At 33.5% G+C, this 15,961-nt stretch overlaps 1 protein-coding gene and 1 non-coding gene across 2 annotated transcripts in view; both read right to left on the bottom strand.

Annotated features, from left to right (window-relative positions):
• Positions 1–1,918: 1,918 nt before the first annotated feature.
• Positions 1,919–15,961, bottom strand: part of LOC142357783 (uncharacterized) — a gene marked incomplete at both ends in the record, with an annotated part of 36,456 nt that continues 22,413 nt past the window's right edge. Inside the window, one exon of the mRNA XM_075409314.1 lies at positions 1,919–2,071. Coding sequence (XP_075265429.1) covers positions 1,919–2,071 — 153 coding nt within the window. The remainder of the gene's footprint in view (positions 2,072–15,961) is intronic.
• Positions 4,958–5,029, bottom strand: Trnam-cau (transfer RNA methionine (anticodon CAU)). Its single transcript has one exon. It is a non-coding gene; the product is annotated as a tRNA-Met (tRNA).

A 15,961-nucleotide genomic window follows, 5' to 3' on the forward strand; every position in this document is an offset into this window, starting at 1 on the left:
AAAGATAAATTTTGCCACAATTTGCTCTTCAGCAAGACAGACGCTAATTGAAAGTGGCGGCGCTCAGTAAATAAAAACCAGTTTGATGCTTGATTAATAGGACTCTTCTTCCGTTGAAATCAACGTCATTATTATGATTTTCATGTTTCTGCTGTTGAAGTATCGAACGAATTATGAGCAACTTCTGAGACCGCTTATTGCATTCCAAGTCCTAAAGTTCTAAACATTCTAAATTTTGAACTTTCTCTCCATAGACTCAAAGATTCAAGAACTTGAACTTCTCTGAGCTTGGACATCAAGTTGCTGATAAAACACATTTGGTCTGATATTAAATACAACTGTTCAAAGACCTTAAAAGAAACTAACTTCCGTACTTTTTCAATTGGATTTTATTTTTGATATCTCACACAACATATTGCTCTGCAGTCAAGTATTTTTTTAAAAAAATCTGAATGCAATTATTTGAAACTTTGTTCCCATTCTATTGGCTTCTGTTTTTCATTTTCCTTCGCATGTTTTTCCTTAAATAATTTTATTGAATGTGCTTTTGCAGACTGACTGATACTGAGATAATTATATAAAAACAAATGTTGTATTTTTCCAAAAAGATTTAAATTGGGAAAGCTCTGTTTTGCCTCTGAATTTAGATTGGACAGACCGAAATAATACAATAGTTTTTGACAGGTCGTACTAATGAAGAAAAAAAACTTGAAGTAGACTGATTACAGTTCTTCATCAATATACTGATTTTGTGATGGTTCGGCACTGAAACAAACTGGGTGGTGACTCCGGGTCATAACTAGTATTTTTATAGAAAAGTTTTCTTATTATATTTTTTCTTTCTCAACCTTGTTTTAAAATAGAGTGTCTCTCTGAACACTGCGTAGCCGCTATGTTTTATAGCTTTTTAATAAAAGCAATACATACATATATATATATATATATATATATATATATATATATATATATGCTGTTGTTCTGATACAGAAATAGTCTTTAGTTTCTAAAAAATCTTTTCACGATATTTGACCGCAGATAATTTAGATTCTAAAATGCCACTCGAAGCAACTTGTCTTCTCTCTCTCAGACGGTTGCATGCAAAAAAATTCTGTGCTGAATATTTTTGCTACTTTATTTTAGTTATAGAATAATCCAGACTTGTTTCTAAAATTGATTTGGTACCTGATGATTTCAAGTCGCTACTTTTTTTAGTTTCAATGTAGACAAACATGACCGTTGTCAATCCAGCGCAATCAAAGTTAGTAATTTTCTGCTCAGAAGGTTTGGCATGTTTTCACTTTCAATGCATTTTGTTATAAAATTTTCGAACTTGAGTCAGGAAACTGCATGGTCCAATTCAATTTTCGGGATTTCTTTCGTAAATATGCAATTCTTTTGGTGGAAACAACTATTTAATTTAATTTGAAGTCTAGAATATAATCATTACTTCTCATCTCACTTAAGTTCTGTCGCCTTGCATCATAATTACAAACGGCTCAATATGCGAATATCAAAAATTTGCTCAAAATTCTTCATTTCACTAAATATACTCTGGTTAGCTTTCCGTAGTAATAATAGAACAAAAAATCTTGCTAGCAATTTTGCAAAGTATTCCATGTTACTTTACATTTTTTTTACAAGATTCTTGGAAGACTTCGAATCCATCATGCACTCACTAACTTTGCCAGATTTTTTCCGGTTACCTGGCAACATTAGTCGGTTGTTCTAGATGCAATAGTTTTTCAATAGTCGGAACATGTAGTCAAGTCGAGTTACAAACTGTTATTTTGAGAAAAGTTATTTCAGAATAATTTATGAAGTTTTCCCTCCTCTCGTCACAAATTGTTTCAATTGTAGTCCCAGCCCCTTATTTTTATGCAACACGCCTTTTGCTGAAAAGCTTGAAATTGAAACTTGCCCGCAGGTGCATTATCCGGATCGGACCACTGGACAGTGACAGTGCCAGTTGAAGCGTCATTTTGAGCCAGACCAACTGGGGGTTGTGGATGTGTACACATTGACACTGTCTGGCTGGCAGGACTCAGCGCCCCGTTGTTGCCAATTAAGAACCCTGAAAACATGAGTTTGGAGTATTTTCTGAAGCTATAAATTACTGGCAATAAGTGGAAAATATGAACATGGAGGAAAGAACTAGGAAAAAAGTATTTATATTACATAAAACATTTTTTCTTCGCAGATCTGAATTTTTCACTATTTATTATCTGCAAATTGCATCAAAGATTTGTTTTATATATTAAATATTTTTTTAAATTTAAATATTTTTTATAAGATATCTAAATATTTTTTAAAATTTCATTAGCTTTGATGAAAACGTATTCCAAAGATACCTGAAGGTTTCATTACAACGACCAGAAAAATTAATATTGGTCAATACGATATTTTCACAGAACTGGATTCATCAAATTCTATCATTTGTATTAAGATTTTTTTGCAACCAAATTTCATTGCTCGGGAATAAATAAACCTTTTCGATGACCACACGTTTCCCGCCCTAAATCGAGTCCTGAGTCAGTTACTTTGAATCATAACCAAGTTATCTCGCACTCTCGAAATTGGTACAATTGCTAAGTTTTAAAATAAATGCGGTGTATAAACTGATCATAATGCAAAAAAATCTTAATACAAATCCTAGACATGGGAGTCAAATAAAAAGATAACTGAAAAAAAAATAACCGAAAAACATTGCAATGGGTCAGAGAAAAATCCAAAGGTTCCATTCATTATATAATTTCTTAACCTATATTATACATAAAAAATAAGGATAGCGTAAGTCGTAGTGGCGTGATGAGGGAGCGTATGTAAATTGATTTTTTTTACAAATATCATTGACACTTGCTGCTAAGTTTGATTTTTTTGAGCAAATGTTTGCATTTTTGATATTTATTCATTATGACTTCCTTTTTACTTGAAGCTAGCAAATAGGAAACTAGCTAGAAAAGCATCTACAAAATTCAATTTTAACGTTTTGAGAAAAATTCATTTAATTTTTTAATATTGTTTAATTTCATTGAGCACTCCAGTAAACTAGGACAACACTATTGAAAACGTTGGGCGAACTGCTCTCAAACGACTGGCAAGCACAAGCAAGGGGGCTCAGTAGCAAGCATAAGTTTAGGGAGGTCAGCTTTATTTTAATTGACGGTTTGTGGGTGGGCACAGCGGCGTGAGGGGGGGGGGCTCAAACAATAAGAAACCATCTTCACACCAAAAATTTATACCTCTAAAACAATTTAGGTGATCCACATACTTAGCGTCTAGTAAACCGAAAGGCGTCATCTGTTTATCTCGTTTTTAATTGAAGATACAGTCCAAAGGGTCAGGCAAAAAACCGGTCAATCGAAAAATTGCATAAAACCACAGGACTTACGTAATTAGTACAAACTTCGTTTGCGGGCAATTTACAACATTTGTTAACAACAGCATCTTCATCAAACCATCAAACCAATGAAAAAGGCCTGCAAATGTGTACAACTATTGCTAATCAATTTTATCCAATTGCCCTCTTATCCCTGTATGTTTAAAAAATATTCATTTGACTCGTCTTACATTTATTGTTCGTGGAACTCGATTTGATTTCATGAATAATTTTTATTTTAATTTATTAGATTTCATGAATAATTATTATCCTTTGTCAATAAAACATTCAAGATATTTTAAAAAATAAATTTGAAAACCAACACTTTCATAGAGTCTGTCTATGTAGGACAAATTTGATGTTTCTATAAACAAAAAGCTTTTCTGAAAATCAACTCTCATTTTTTGATGAAAATCATGTAGTTACAACAAAATAATTCTTCGGAGCATTTTTTTGCTGTCGATTAGATTAGTTTTATTTGTTGATATTTCCGCTCAATCCATGTATGCGTACCATGCATTATTAACGATAAGCCCGTTAATAACACCAGAAAACTTTTCTGAAACTTTTATACATGTCCAATAACATTGAAATTATTTGAAGACAATTTTGAAGAGAAAAAATGTCTTAGACTCACCGTTATGATCCATAGGAGAAAGAAAATGTTCTGCGTGAAGTTCTTGTTGGTTGAATGTAACAACGACCATGGATTTTGAAGTTTAAAAAATCATATGCAAGCCAGTAGTAATATAGTGAGCTACACTCCCCGGGGGGGGGGGGTGAGGTCCCCCATGTATTAAGATAGGGTATAGCGTATTTTCCGGGATTTGGGCCCTCCGTAACGTATTAAGATAGGGAATGAATGAGCATGTATTAAGATTAGGTATAGCGGCGTTAATGTATTAAGATAGGGTATAGCCGCCATGTATTAAGATTAGTTATAGCCGGCGACATGTATTAAGATTATGCGCCGACATGTATTAAGATTAGTAATAGCCGCCGCCATGTATTAAGATTAGTTATAGCCGGCGACATGTATTAAGATTAGTTATATGTGCCGACATGTATTAAGATTAGTAATAGCCGCCGACATGTATTGAGATTAGTTATAGCCGCGGACATGTATTGATTAGGTGCCGCCATGTATTAAGATAGGGTATAGGTTTTGTGTATGTATTTGTGCATGTACATTTTCTAGTAGTATAGTCGGTGGAAATGTGGGGGGTAGGTTCGGAGACGCTCCTGATAGGCTGAAATTTTGAGGGGAAAATATCAATGTTTGTGTAGTTATTAAGTGATTACGTGAGAACAATAGAATTGGCGTGGGTAATTAATTGCTGTAATTATGTGAGGGGTAATTATGTGACAGGTTGAATTTTGTTTACAAATTTTATGTTATTAAATTGTGAAATTAATTGGTGGGGGTTTTCAATTACCCTAGTTATCTGAGGGGTAATTATGTGACATGTTGAATTTTTGTTTACAAATTTTAGGTCAATTGCAAAGATTGTTCCCCTAATTGTTTGAATCAATTGTGTAACAAATGTCTTTTGCGCGCTCATTAATTGGAAAAAGTCAAGATAGCAAGAGGTAGTTTTGATCTACCGTCCTCTGGGTTATGGGCCCAGCGCGCTCCCACTGCGCCATCTTGCTAATTACATGCATAGATGCATTATTTTTTGTACATTATTTGAAAAAAGATGTTAAATAAAAGAAAAAAATGAATTAAAATAGTATAAAATGACAGACACAGTACAAATTATGAGCATCAAAATACAAAATTACTCAATCATTTACAATAAACTGTATAAATTTCAATGAACATCAAGGTACACTTAGCCGAGTGGTTAATAAAGTTCGATAAAAAAAAGTTTAGAAAACTCACGAGAAACAGTTACGAGAAACATATACTATCGACTTTATTAACTTCAGCTTACTAAATACCAAAATGAACACTACTACATATAGTTACTTATAAAATTTAACACGTGTACATCATGAATATTGTTCAAGTTGGTTTGGAAAAACTTAAATAGTTGAAATGCTGCAAAAATTGCGTAGAATCCACACAAATTTTGCATCTTCTGAAGTGGTCGATGTATTATTTTTTGGTACTTTTTACCTAAAAATTTGTAATGTGTTACTGATCGAGCCAGAGAATCCGCATAATAGTAACTTCTGTTGAGTCGAGCAATCAATATCCAATGTTCACCGACTTCTTTACTCGAAGCAGTGTTAATGATTGCAAAGCTGAATTTGGGTAAATTTGGAATGAAATCTGCTGGAAACGATCCAATGTATTTGAATTTTAGCTCAGGAATGCGTTCAAAAATTTGTTGAAGAGATTGATTATCCATGACAAATAATCTTCTGTTTCAATTCGCAAGCTCCGTTTGAACAGGGATTTCTCACATTACAATCAAGTTGAAATGATTCGTTCTTTTCAATAAAGCAACAATCTTTAGATTGGGAAATTTACGTATCAGATCTCCTGTAGATTTACTTACTCTGTCTTCACTATTACCTGTGACATCGGGATGAAAGATAATAATGATGATTAAAAGTCTCAGGAATACTGCACGAATAAGGTATACATATAAGTTTGGAGTAGGTCTACCCCAATTTTCATCCATTCCCTATCTTGATATTATAGTGTGAAAAGGGTTGCAACTGGGCGATGAAAGTACATATCCAACAAATGTTCCAACGCAGAAGGCAATAATATAAAAACCATAAAAAATTGAGAAGAAAATTAAAAAATCTTAATTAATGCAGAGTTCTTCAGACATTCTTAGCAACTGTTCCAAACTGATCAATTTTAACTGTTGAGATTCGTTCTCCGAGAACAATTAACTCGGTAACATTGGTTAGCGGACGTTCAAAGAACATTTCTAAACGAAGACTTTCCCCACTGAGTTCAGGATAATGAACATTTTCACCAGCATCTTGGAGTGATGTGAGATCGAATACAAGCACATAATGATCTGTGAAGAAATCATTCGGTAACGCAGGAATTTCTTCGTTGAAGTTCATTGCCTTCATTGTTGTAACATAAGCTCTACAATTGTTGGTTGTATCAATTGAGACAACAGCTCTCCCCCCTCGAACAATTCTCAGCTCCCGCAGTCCAAACTTTCGATAATGAAAAGGATTTTCGTGAAAATGTCCGGTGAATGCTGAATTAGTGTTCATTGCTATTGCAATTCGTCTGATTGGGGCATTATTGAAAACATTTTCCTGAATAAATTGATTTTGTCCAGAAGGAATAATAAATGTTCGCGCAATTGTCTCCATAAAATTATAGCAAGCTGGTTGATGTGTTAGTTGATACTTGATTGTCTGGTGATAGACCTCATTAACGACAACACGTCTCGTAAAAAGTGAACAGTCAAGAACTCTAAGGGAAACATGTGGATTGTAGGAAATCATGTAAAAATTTGGTCACGCTCGAATCAATTTGAGTCTAATTTTTGTATTTGGAAGTAATAATTTTTCACATTGAAATAAGTCGATTGCAAGTTTACCATATAAGGTAACCCCATCTTTCAACAAAAGCTCTTCTTCCCTATCTATGAACGGACTTTTTTCATAATCACTAGGATCTTTCTCAAATTCGTATCCATGACAAGCCAAAATTCCTTCATTATTCATTGTAGAAGCATTGAATTCATTGGATATCAGAGCTTTGTGGCCATAGAGTCCGTTAGAGTTGTACACTTGTTGATTGTTTAAATACACTTCGCAGTTGGAGAAAAGAGAGTGTAACAAGTTGTTGACATGAGTCAAATATTGTAAATCATCATCAGTGAAAGTCATACCCATATCTGGTTTTCCATGCTCCTCTTTTTTCATGAAATCGTCAAATAATCTTCCCTTTTGTAATCCAACTTTAATTTGTAAATGAATATCTCTCATATCGAGATAAATACTTCTATCTGTTTCAAATTCAAATTCAATGCTGCTTTCATCCAATGAAGTGCTGGGATAAACTTCTTGAATATGGGATGATTCAATTGGTTCCAAAACCGGAATTTTGTCAAAAATCTCCAAGCAAGAATTTGTAAAGTGTCCATATCGGAAATTACTGTCATTTGTTGATCTGGTATTCATTTTAGTTTGGTAAAAATATCCCTCCTAGTTCGACGACGTCGACTGATTTTTGGCGAGCGTTTTCGAATAATACGTCGTTTTCTAGGTTTTCCTCCTCCTAGTTGTTTACGTAAAGTTTTCTTTCCAACATCTGTGGCTGCAGATTTGAACTTTTTCCTTCCAGCTAATACATTTCCGATTTCTGGCGCAGCTAATTCAATCAAGTCAGCACCAACTCTTTTAGCTGCTGGTACAACATATCGTCTCAAAAAAGGAATTGCAGTCCTCCCAATTGTTTGTGCTAAAGCTCCAAATCCTCTTCCCCTTTGTCTTGAATAACCACGAAAATACGGTAAATCACTGTCTGCAACCATTTTTTGTAAACTTAATTTTAAAAATGATTGTCTGAAGCTCTTCTGAACATCAATACAGCTCTTGTTACACCTACTGAATTGAAGGGAACTTTTTCACCGTATGAGTCGCGGAGCTCAAGTTTAATGCTGTGGAAAGAATTTTTAAGAATTTTTTTAAATTGTAGATTTGGGAAGTTTTGATAATTCATATATTGTCCAGTAGATATTATGTCTCCATTCTTAATTTTAGAAATAAACGGAATACATCTCAAAAGCGCGGCTTTTGTATCACCTACAATATTGTATTCAACAATATCACTGTATATCATGAGAGTATGAATTCGAACAATATCATAGGGAAATTTAGGAAAATGTGGTCCAGCACCACTCATAAAAACACCCATTCCGTAAACAGCTTCCTCACACCCAAATACGTGACAGAGATCAGTACTGAAGATAACTAGTAACGAGTTTTCATTAGGAAGGCTTAGGGATATTCTCTGTGTAATTCTGTTGACTTTTATTTTGATTGGGGTTTTCTCATACTTTTCTCTTTCCTGGATTTTTTGTTCATTTCGTTCACAATATCAGATATTGATGGATATAGTCCTGCATCAATTGAATAATAATCGGAAGGTTTTGTATCTGGAGTTGCAGCATCTAGATAGAAAAATTTTCCATCTGTAATATTCTGGTACAAAGACGGATATGATAGTTCGGTTATTGCCACCTCCCATTCTCCTTCAAGGATAATCTGTTCGGGAAGGAAATTGGTAAAAGAACTCAATGTATTATTTGGATAACAATCAAAGGATGCGTTGGAAACCAGCTCTACCGTAAAAGAGTTCATCACTAAATGATACACTTTGAGAGCTCTTGTTCATAAAATTTTCCTAGTATTTCATCACCCTGCTCTCCCTTGAGGTTGTATGTTGGAGGTTTGTACGTAGCAATCTAAACAATTTCAAAGATTTCACTCGTGAACTGTGACTTGTATCCTTTTCTAAAAGGAATGTCGTATTTCGAAATTCGTACTTTATCCCCTACTTTAAACCGAGGTTTTTTGTATTGTCTGATCGGATTTTTGTAAAAGATTGATAAAAAGTCTTTGTTTTTTACCTCCTTTGGAGCCTTACCTGTAGATATATTTACTCTACTATTCATTGTATTTAGGAAAGATCCCATTTTTACAAGGTACTTATGCCCGTTTTCTTCCATGAAGCGATAAATAATGTTTTTCAAAGATCTGATAGCTCTCTCAGCTACGGCAGCTTTTGTTTCACTTCTCGTTGAATAAATTTTAATTTTCTTTTCTCCACAAAATTTCCGAAATTCGCCACCAAACTCTGTTCCTTGATCAACCCATACTTTTTGTGGGATGTTGTTTTTTCGTAGCATTTTTTTGAAAGCTGCTACAGCATCTGTAGAATACTTTGATTTGATTGGTTGAACACGGACAAAACGAGAGAATACATCAACGCAGATTAATAAATACTTTACTCCGTTATTAAACTCTGACAATTTGTCCATAAAAGCTAAATCAAGACACCAAATTTCATTTATCCGCTTTGCAAATGCAGGTAATCGTCTAAAATGTCGATTTGCTTGACGGTATTTTGTATAGGAATTTTTAGTGTGGAGAAAGGAAATAACCTTACCTCTTGATAAACCGCTCGCTTTTTGAAGATTTCTAGCCGATCCAAATGCAGCTTTTCCTTCTTTGTATAATCGTTGAAGTTTCGCTTTTTCAGATTTTGAAAGGGATCCAACTCCCTCTGTCTTTGCTTTTGGCATCCTTGTTTACAATTTTGCTCGGACTTATCCCTGTAGCATCAAGTATTGTGTAATATATATCAGGAAATGCAATATTTTTTCTCTTCAATGCGTAAATAAAATCGGTAAATGCTACATTTGTATCTCTTCCATCCAGTAAAATGGAGTCACTGAGGGACAGCTTGATTTGAGGACATTTGAGTATTTGATCTACAACTGACTCGTTTTTGAATGATTTTGTGTTAGTGGTGATGTCCTTGTGAAGAGAATCTAAATTTTGTGGAACGAAGTTAACTTTTTCCTCACTCTCGTCCAATTTATACACATGTAATTTGAATTTTTGTTCGTAAAGCTGTTGAGGAATCAAAACAAACTGTTCCATTTCAAGAAAGACGGTTAATGATAGACGGAGTTAGAATTGATATAAGTTCTATTCCTTTCCTTGAACTTAAAATTGCTCTCCTTTTATTTATTCCAGTTCTTTTTAGAATAAGCTGATGAATTTCGTCTTGATACTTTTTTACGTCTCGTTTTTGAATCTCTTGCAGTTCTCCTCTGAGCATGTTTACGATGCACTCGTTTAGAAACTGAATAAATTCTTTCGGACAATTTTTTAGGTAAGTTCTTTTGAAGTTCCGGGAATAACTTTGGAACGTTGTCAGAGTAGAGAGATGTTGTGTGCTCATCACTCAAAAATGTGGTCTGCTGTTTATGTTGTGGAAGGAAAAAAATTGAAGGAATCGATCCACTATTTGTACAAAATCGAAGAGAGTCGACTGTTTTGGGAGTTAAATCAATAAGTAAATGACCATAAGGAATAGAAGTTGCTTTGGTATACCAATCTTTTAATTGTGAACCTAATCCCAACTGATGGCTCAGAGTGTTTATTTGCAGTACATCTCTAGGAGATTTGAACAAGACGATATGAGTATTTTGTAACTCTATATCTCTTCCTAATCTACTCTGATGAAATAAATTGTGTTTGATGTATATTGTGCTGAGTCCTTTATGTCTTCCAGCTGTTGCAATTTTAACGAAATCTTTAGAGCTGGAAATCTCCTCACAAGAGTCGTCAAAAATTAACAGATACTTTGTTCCGTTATTTGGGAGGTTTTGAATAAACTCAAAGTCAACTCCTTCTATGAACTCAATATTTTTAACATCTTTAGACATTAAACCATAAAGAGATTGATAATGTTGATAGAAGTAGTAAATTTTGTCGAACTCTGGTTGAAAAGTTCCAATTGTTAACCATTCATGTATAAGATGAGATTTCCCAGATCCGCTTGGACCAACCAATGAAATAAAAATTCGCTCTTTTGTTGAAATTATCTTGTTCATAATTTAGGTGAAGGTAAAATATAACCAACTGTACTAGAAAGTATTGCAATCCAAACTGTTGTTTCTTCACACGTTGTAGCCAATGTTATTCGTACTATACAACAGACCAGAATTACGAGTATAACAAAAAATTGGGACAGAAAAACGACTAGAGACCTATTACAAGTCTGTCCAAAACATTTCCATGATTGTCGTTCCTGATTATTATCATCAAAGACAAAATTACCCAAATTTAATCCTTTATCTGTATGCTCAGTCATTTAAACGTAATCATTGAGACGATAGAGAAAATGTTTCAACTGAATTGTGATGTAAATAAATAAAAAAAATGAGATAAGCTTCTAAACATAAAAAAGAAACAAACAACAGCGACAGCCAAAACACTGTCTCTTCACAGGAATTAATAACAGAAAGCATAAAAAAGGAGAATAAATTCAAAATTAAGAAAAACGACAGAATTGAAATGAAGAATAACTGTGTAACGCTAGGACAAAATTTGTTCAACTTTCTCATTTTTGAAGCAACTTTTCTATGTTTTGTAGGCGAAAAAAAATGATTTTAAAAATTAATTAAAAGACAATATGATACATTACAATCAAAGTATATAAAAATTTTTACAAATATTAAATTTTGTCAAAAAAATTAAGAACCCAAGTTCCATAAGCATAAGCTTTCTTCTCTGCACAGTGCAATGTTTTCTTGTGTCGGTAGGGGTAGTTACTACATTCCCAGATGGTATCTTCGTTGGAAATCAACTTAGAGGCTTTTGGACATCCAAAATCGTCCAAATTTTCCACATCCTTACACAAATAATTGGATAGGATTTTACATTTCTCCAATCCTTTGGCAAAGTATTCGGTTGTAGGAGAACAATGTTGATGAATTATGGTTGGAAGATCTGAGTAATCAACTTTTCCATTATTCCAGTTTATTCCATGTAAATTCTTTGTGTTCCACTTTGCTTGAAATGTTGGCTTGTAGTCATTCGGTGGGAGGAATGTATATCCTAACACAATTCCGTCCTTGAAAATTCCCAGCTCCTTGACAACTGTTCCCTCCAAGCACTCAATATCAAACACAACGAGAGTCATCCTTTTTTTAGCTGAGATAATTGACAAATGATTAACAATCTAGTATTTTAAAAATATGAGGATGACAAACTTTGATGTAGAGACAAAAGAATAATCCAGTTATATGACCTAGAAGACAGGAGCTGGGTAATTGCGGCAGCATGTAACAATAACCTGGTCCTTCGTCTGTTGTTGTTTTCACAGCTCCAGCAGAATCATGTAAAATTGCATGTAGACGAAAAAATTTTGATCTAGCTAAGAAAAAGTCCAAAAGAGAGTTTCCATATCCAATTCTTCCTCCGTGAGGAAACTTTTGATCAATTTCTTCCAAATCGACATTTCGGTCCCAAATTTTACACGCTGCGAGAAAACAGTTTTTACGTTTTTCGTTCGTAGGGAACATTGAAAGTATGCTTCCGTAACAATTGAAAATGTTTACCAGAGTAACAATATTCATTAACTCTGAGTTGTTTCGTCCAAAATAATGCAAGTCTTTTTGTAATTTTCTATATAGGAAAGAAGTGTTGGTAGATGATCTACTAGATTTTTATACTCCTCTTTTTTCAAATCAATCTTTGTAAGAAAACTCCACTGATATCCGTTCCAGCGATGTTGAGAAATGGAAATTTCTTGTTTGTCAGAACGATATGTTAGAGTTGTTCTGCGCAGCCCATTATGAATAACCCACTTGAATTCAGAAATTTGGGACTCTACGTCTAAATTATCCAAACTGGGAAAATTTTGCGCTTTAAGAACTGTATATGAATACCTTTTAAGCTCGTGATGTAACCTGACGTGAAAAACTTTTGATTTATCTCTGAGACTTAAGAAAATGTTTCTAGAGCATCCAATATCCCAACTCATTCTAAGAAGAAAAAAGTTTCAAATGAAAAAAATGTTTACTGAAAGTCAAATACATATAATCACCAAATATTCATCATTCAATATAAAAAACACATCATAATATTGCGCAGCAGTAGTTATTGAAATGTACATTGTTCAATATTAGAGAAGTCTTTAAGATTTTCAATGAGTTCCTTGAATTCTTCAATTTTATAGCTGACGTAAGTCACTTGCTTGAACTCATTGCTCTCTTTGCGACAAAATAGTCGGATCTGGACATAAACTGAAGCTGGATTGTCCTGAACGTACTGTATAAAGGTAACGTAGAGTCTTCGATTTTTTCCAATGCTGATCTCTCTTGCTTTGTGACATTGTTGCAGCACGTCTTCCATTTTTGGGTTCTTCTCAAATTGAGCTGGATTTTCTCGAACTTCCCAGTCTTCATTCAGCAGATCGTTCTTCAGAAGACAAAATTTCTTGAATTCGTAATCTCCAATTCTCAGTTGTTGGTACTTTTCAAATGTTCCACATTTATCTTTTTTAAAGACTTGAAAAGTTGGTTCCGAGTAATTTTGTCCATTTCTAAATATTTGGGACACAGTAAATCTCCCAAATCTGTTTGGATGAGAACCAAAGTCAATATAAAATGGGACGGAATCAGTACCCAATTTAGGTTGTGAATCTGTAAACATTGATGGAGCGCTCGAGTAACAAGGAGATACTTTGGAGAGAGACATTTACGTAACTTGAGTAAGCTGCGAGAAGTTGATTAAATGATTTGCTTAAAAAATTAAGGGCCTCTACAACGCAGAATTTCCTTTTATGCTAATGACATCATTGTTTTCGCACAATTTCCTAAAAAGGAAGAGAAAATTGTGTCTATTTAGAATTCTTCCTTAAAAGGATTTCTAATCAGAAATTTTCAATAAAGAAAACTTTTGAATCATTATAGAAAAAGAGTCTTTGTGTTTAGCACGTCTGTGTTGCATTAGAGAGAAGTAGTGACGAAAATATTTTGAACAAGTAAAACATCGAAATTTCTTAATCCGCTATTTCTTGAATTGATGCATAGTTCAAATGAGATTTTAAATTGCACATAACAATTTCATTGGTTTCCTTATTTGGAATTTGAATTCCTTTATAAATTATAAGTTGATTTCCTTATTTGGAATTTGGTTTTATTTTTAATAAATAAATTAGTTTCCTTATTTGGAATTTAAGTTCAAATAAGGAAATCAATTTCTTTAGAACTAAATAATATTACAGAATGGCAGCAGTTATGTGTCAGGTTTTACCACACTTTTACAAAAAATTCTGTGAAAAGGCGTTGTTTATATCTGTATCTGTCAAAGATTATAGACCATATATTCTTACAAGTGAATATGTTGTTGCTTCACACAACAGTTTCTGTCCCCTGAAAACCTGTCGATATCACATTGTTCTCATTTCTTTCTCCATCGGAGACTTGCTTCAAAAACTGGAAGATCTCTCCTATTTATATCAGACAGTTGATTGTTTATATACATTATATAAACATCAATTTTTTGGCAATATTTTGGAAGAATCGGGACTTGTCTTTACTCAGTTAGACAGAGCAGTACAACACAATTATGAGAACAAATATGTTGAGAAGTTGCCTAGTGTGTCTAAAAAAAGATTGAGTAGAAAGAAGTTCAAGAGACATCTACTACGCGCTGAACAAAGAAATGTAAGCACACAAACAATGGGATCTTCTTTTCTGGACAGAATTCAATCACTTAAAAACTCAAAATATGAGGGTGAATTGATAAAAATTGTTGACTGTTTGTTAGACGGCCATGGCTTAATTGATAATTCTCTGTTATATCTTGAAATTAGAAAGTAATAAATTTGTAATTGCATCACAATTATTTACATAATATCAGTTTTATATTTGGTTTAAAAATCAAGAAAATTCAATTTCTCATTTTATACAATCTTTTTCTTAAATGTTTAAATTGATACCTCTAATCTGTTAAATGTCAAGTTTTGTAACAAATTATTCTTTTAAAAGTCGAGTTTTCTCACAAAAATTTTTGTTAACTGTTGGGTTTTGGAACAATTTATTTTAATAAAAGTCGAGTTTTCTCAACGAAATTTTTGTTAAATGTCGAGTTTTCATTCAATCTTTTTGTTTAAATATCAAAAAACAGTTTCCAATTGGATACAATAAAGCGCATATTTTTTCCTGATTTTCACCAGTTTACGGTATAATTCAACGCAAAAAAAGAAGGGATTTTTTAATTTGTAAAATGACAAGTTTTTTTTTCTATAACAACTTAAAAATCGAGTTTTCATACAGGTTTTTTTTTAGAAATCAAATTTCTGCTCAGTTTTTTTTCTTAAATATCAAATTTTTGATCAAAAACTTTTGTTAAATGTCGAGTTTTGATAATGCTATCTCCGTTAAATATCAAGTTTTGTAACGAAGTTTCAAAATTCAAAATTTTGTTTGATTATATCCTTGTGGACTGGTTTAGAAAAGAAAGCTCACATGAGAAAAATTATATTATAAAGAATGTTTAAATACATCACCAGGAAAATGTATAAATCAACATACAACTTTTCCGTTAAGATCGATTACAAATGAAGCTGCAAAATTGTACCAACTCGAATCTATTCAAACAGAGTTCTCACAACATACTCTGGTAAGTTTTGAATCTCATACCCAAAAGGTCTAGAACGTTCAAATATTACTGGAGGATCAGTTGGTTGAACGCTGATTGAAGTTGTTGAGTTTTCATCAGTCAGCAAAATTGGATTGTGCGCCGTTCCATCCTCTATGGAAGGTGTTGTCATTGATGGACTAGTCGACATATCAGTAGAACCATAGTACTGTGCCGGATCAAAGTTCTGCTGTTCATTTGATGTCCAAGTGCTAGTATCAACACTTAGCTCGCTCCCATCAAAGCTTGACACAGTTTGAAGCAAATTCCCTGACTCCTCCACTGAACTCAAAACTTGATTTACATCCGGGCTAGAGAACCAAGAGTTGGGAATTTGCCCTTCTTCCCAAGGGAAAGTATATTGAATGTTGCCAGCGACGTAGGTAGGTGGAAATTCTGTCCCAGCAACGTGGGGATAGTGGTGCCCACTAA

Source organism: Convolutriloba macropyga, unplaced genomic scaffold, assembly GCF_964194025.1.
Source record: "Convolutriloba macropyga unplaced genomic scaffold, txConMacr16.3 SCAFFOLD_1875, whole genome shotgun sequence".
Lineage (NCBI taxonomy): Eukaryota > Metazoa > Xenacoelomorpha > Acoela > Convolutidae > Convolutriloba > Convolutriloba macropyga.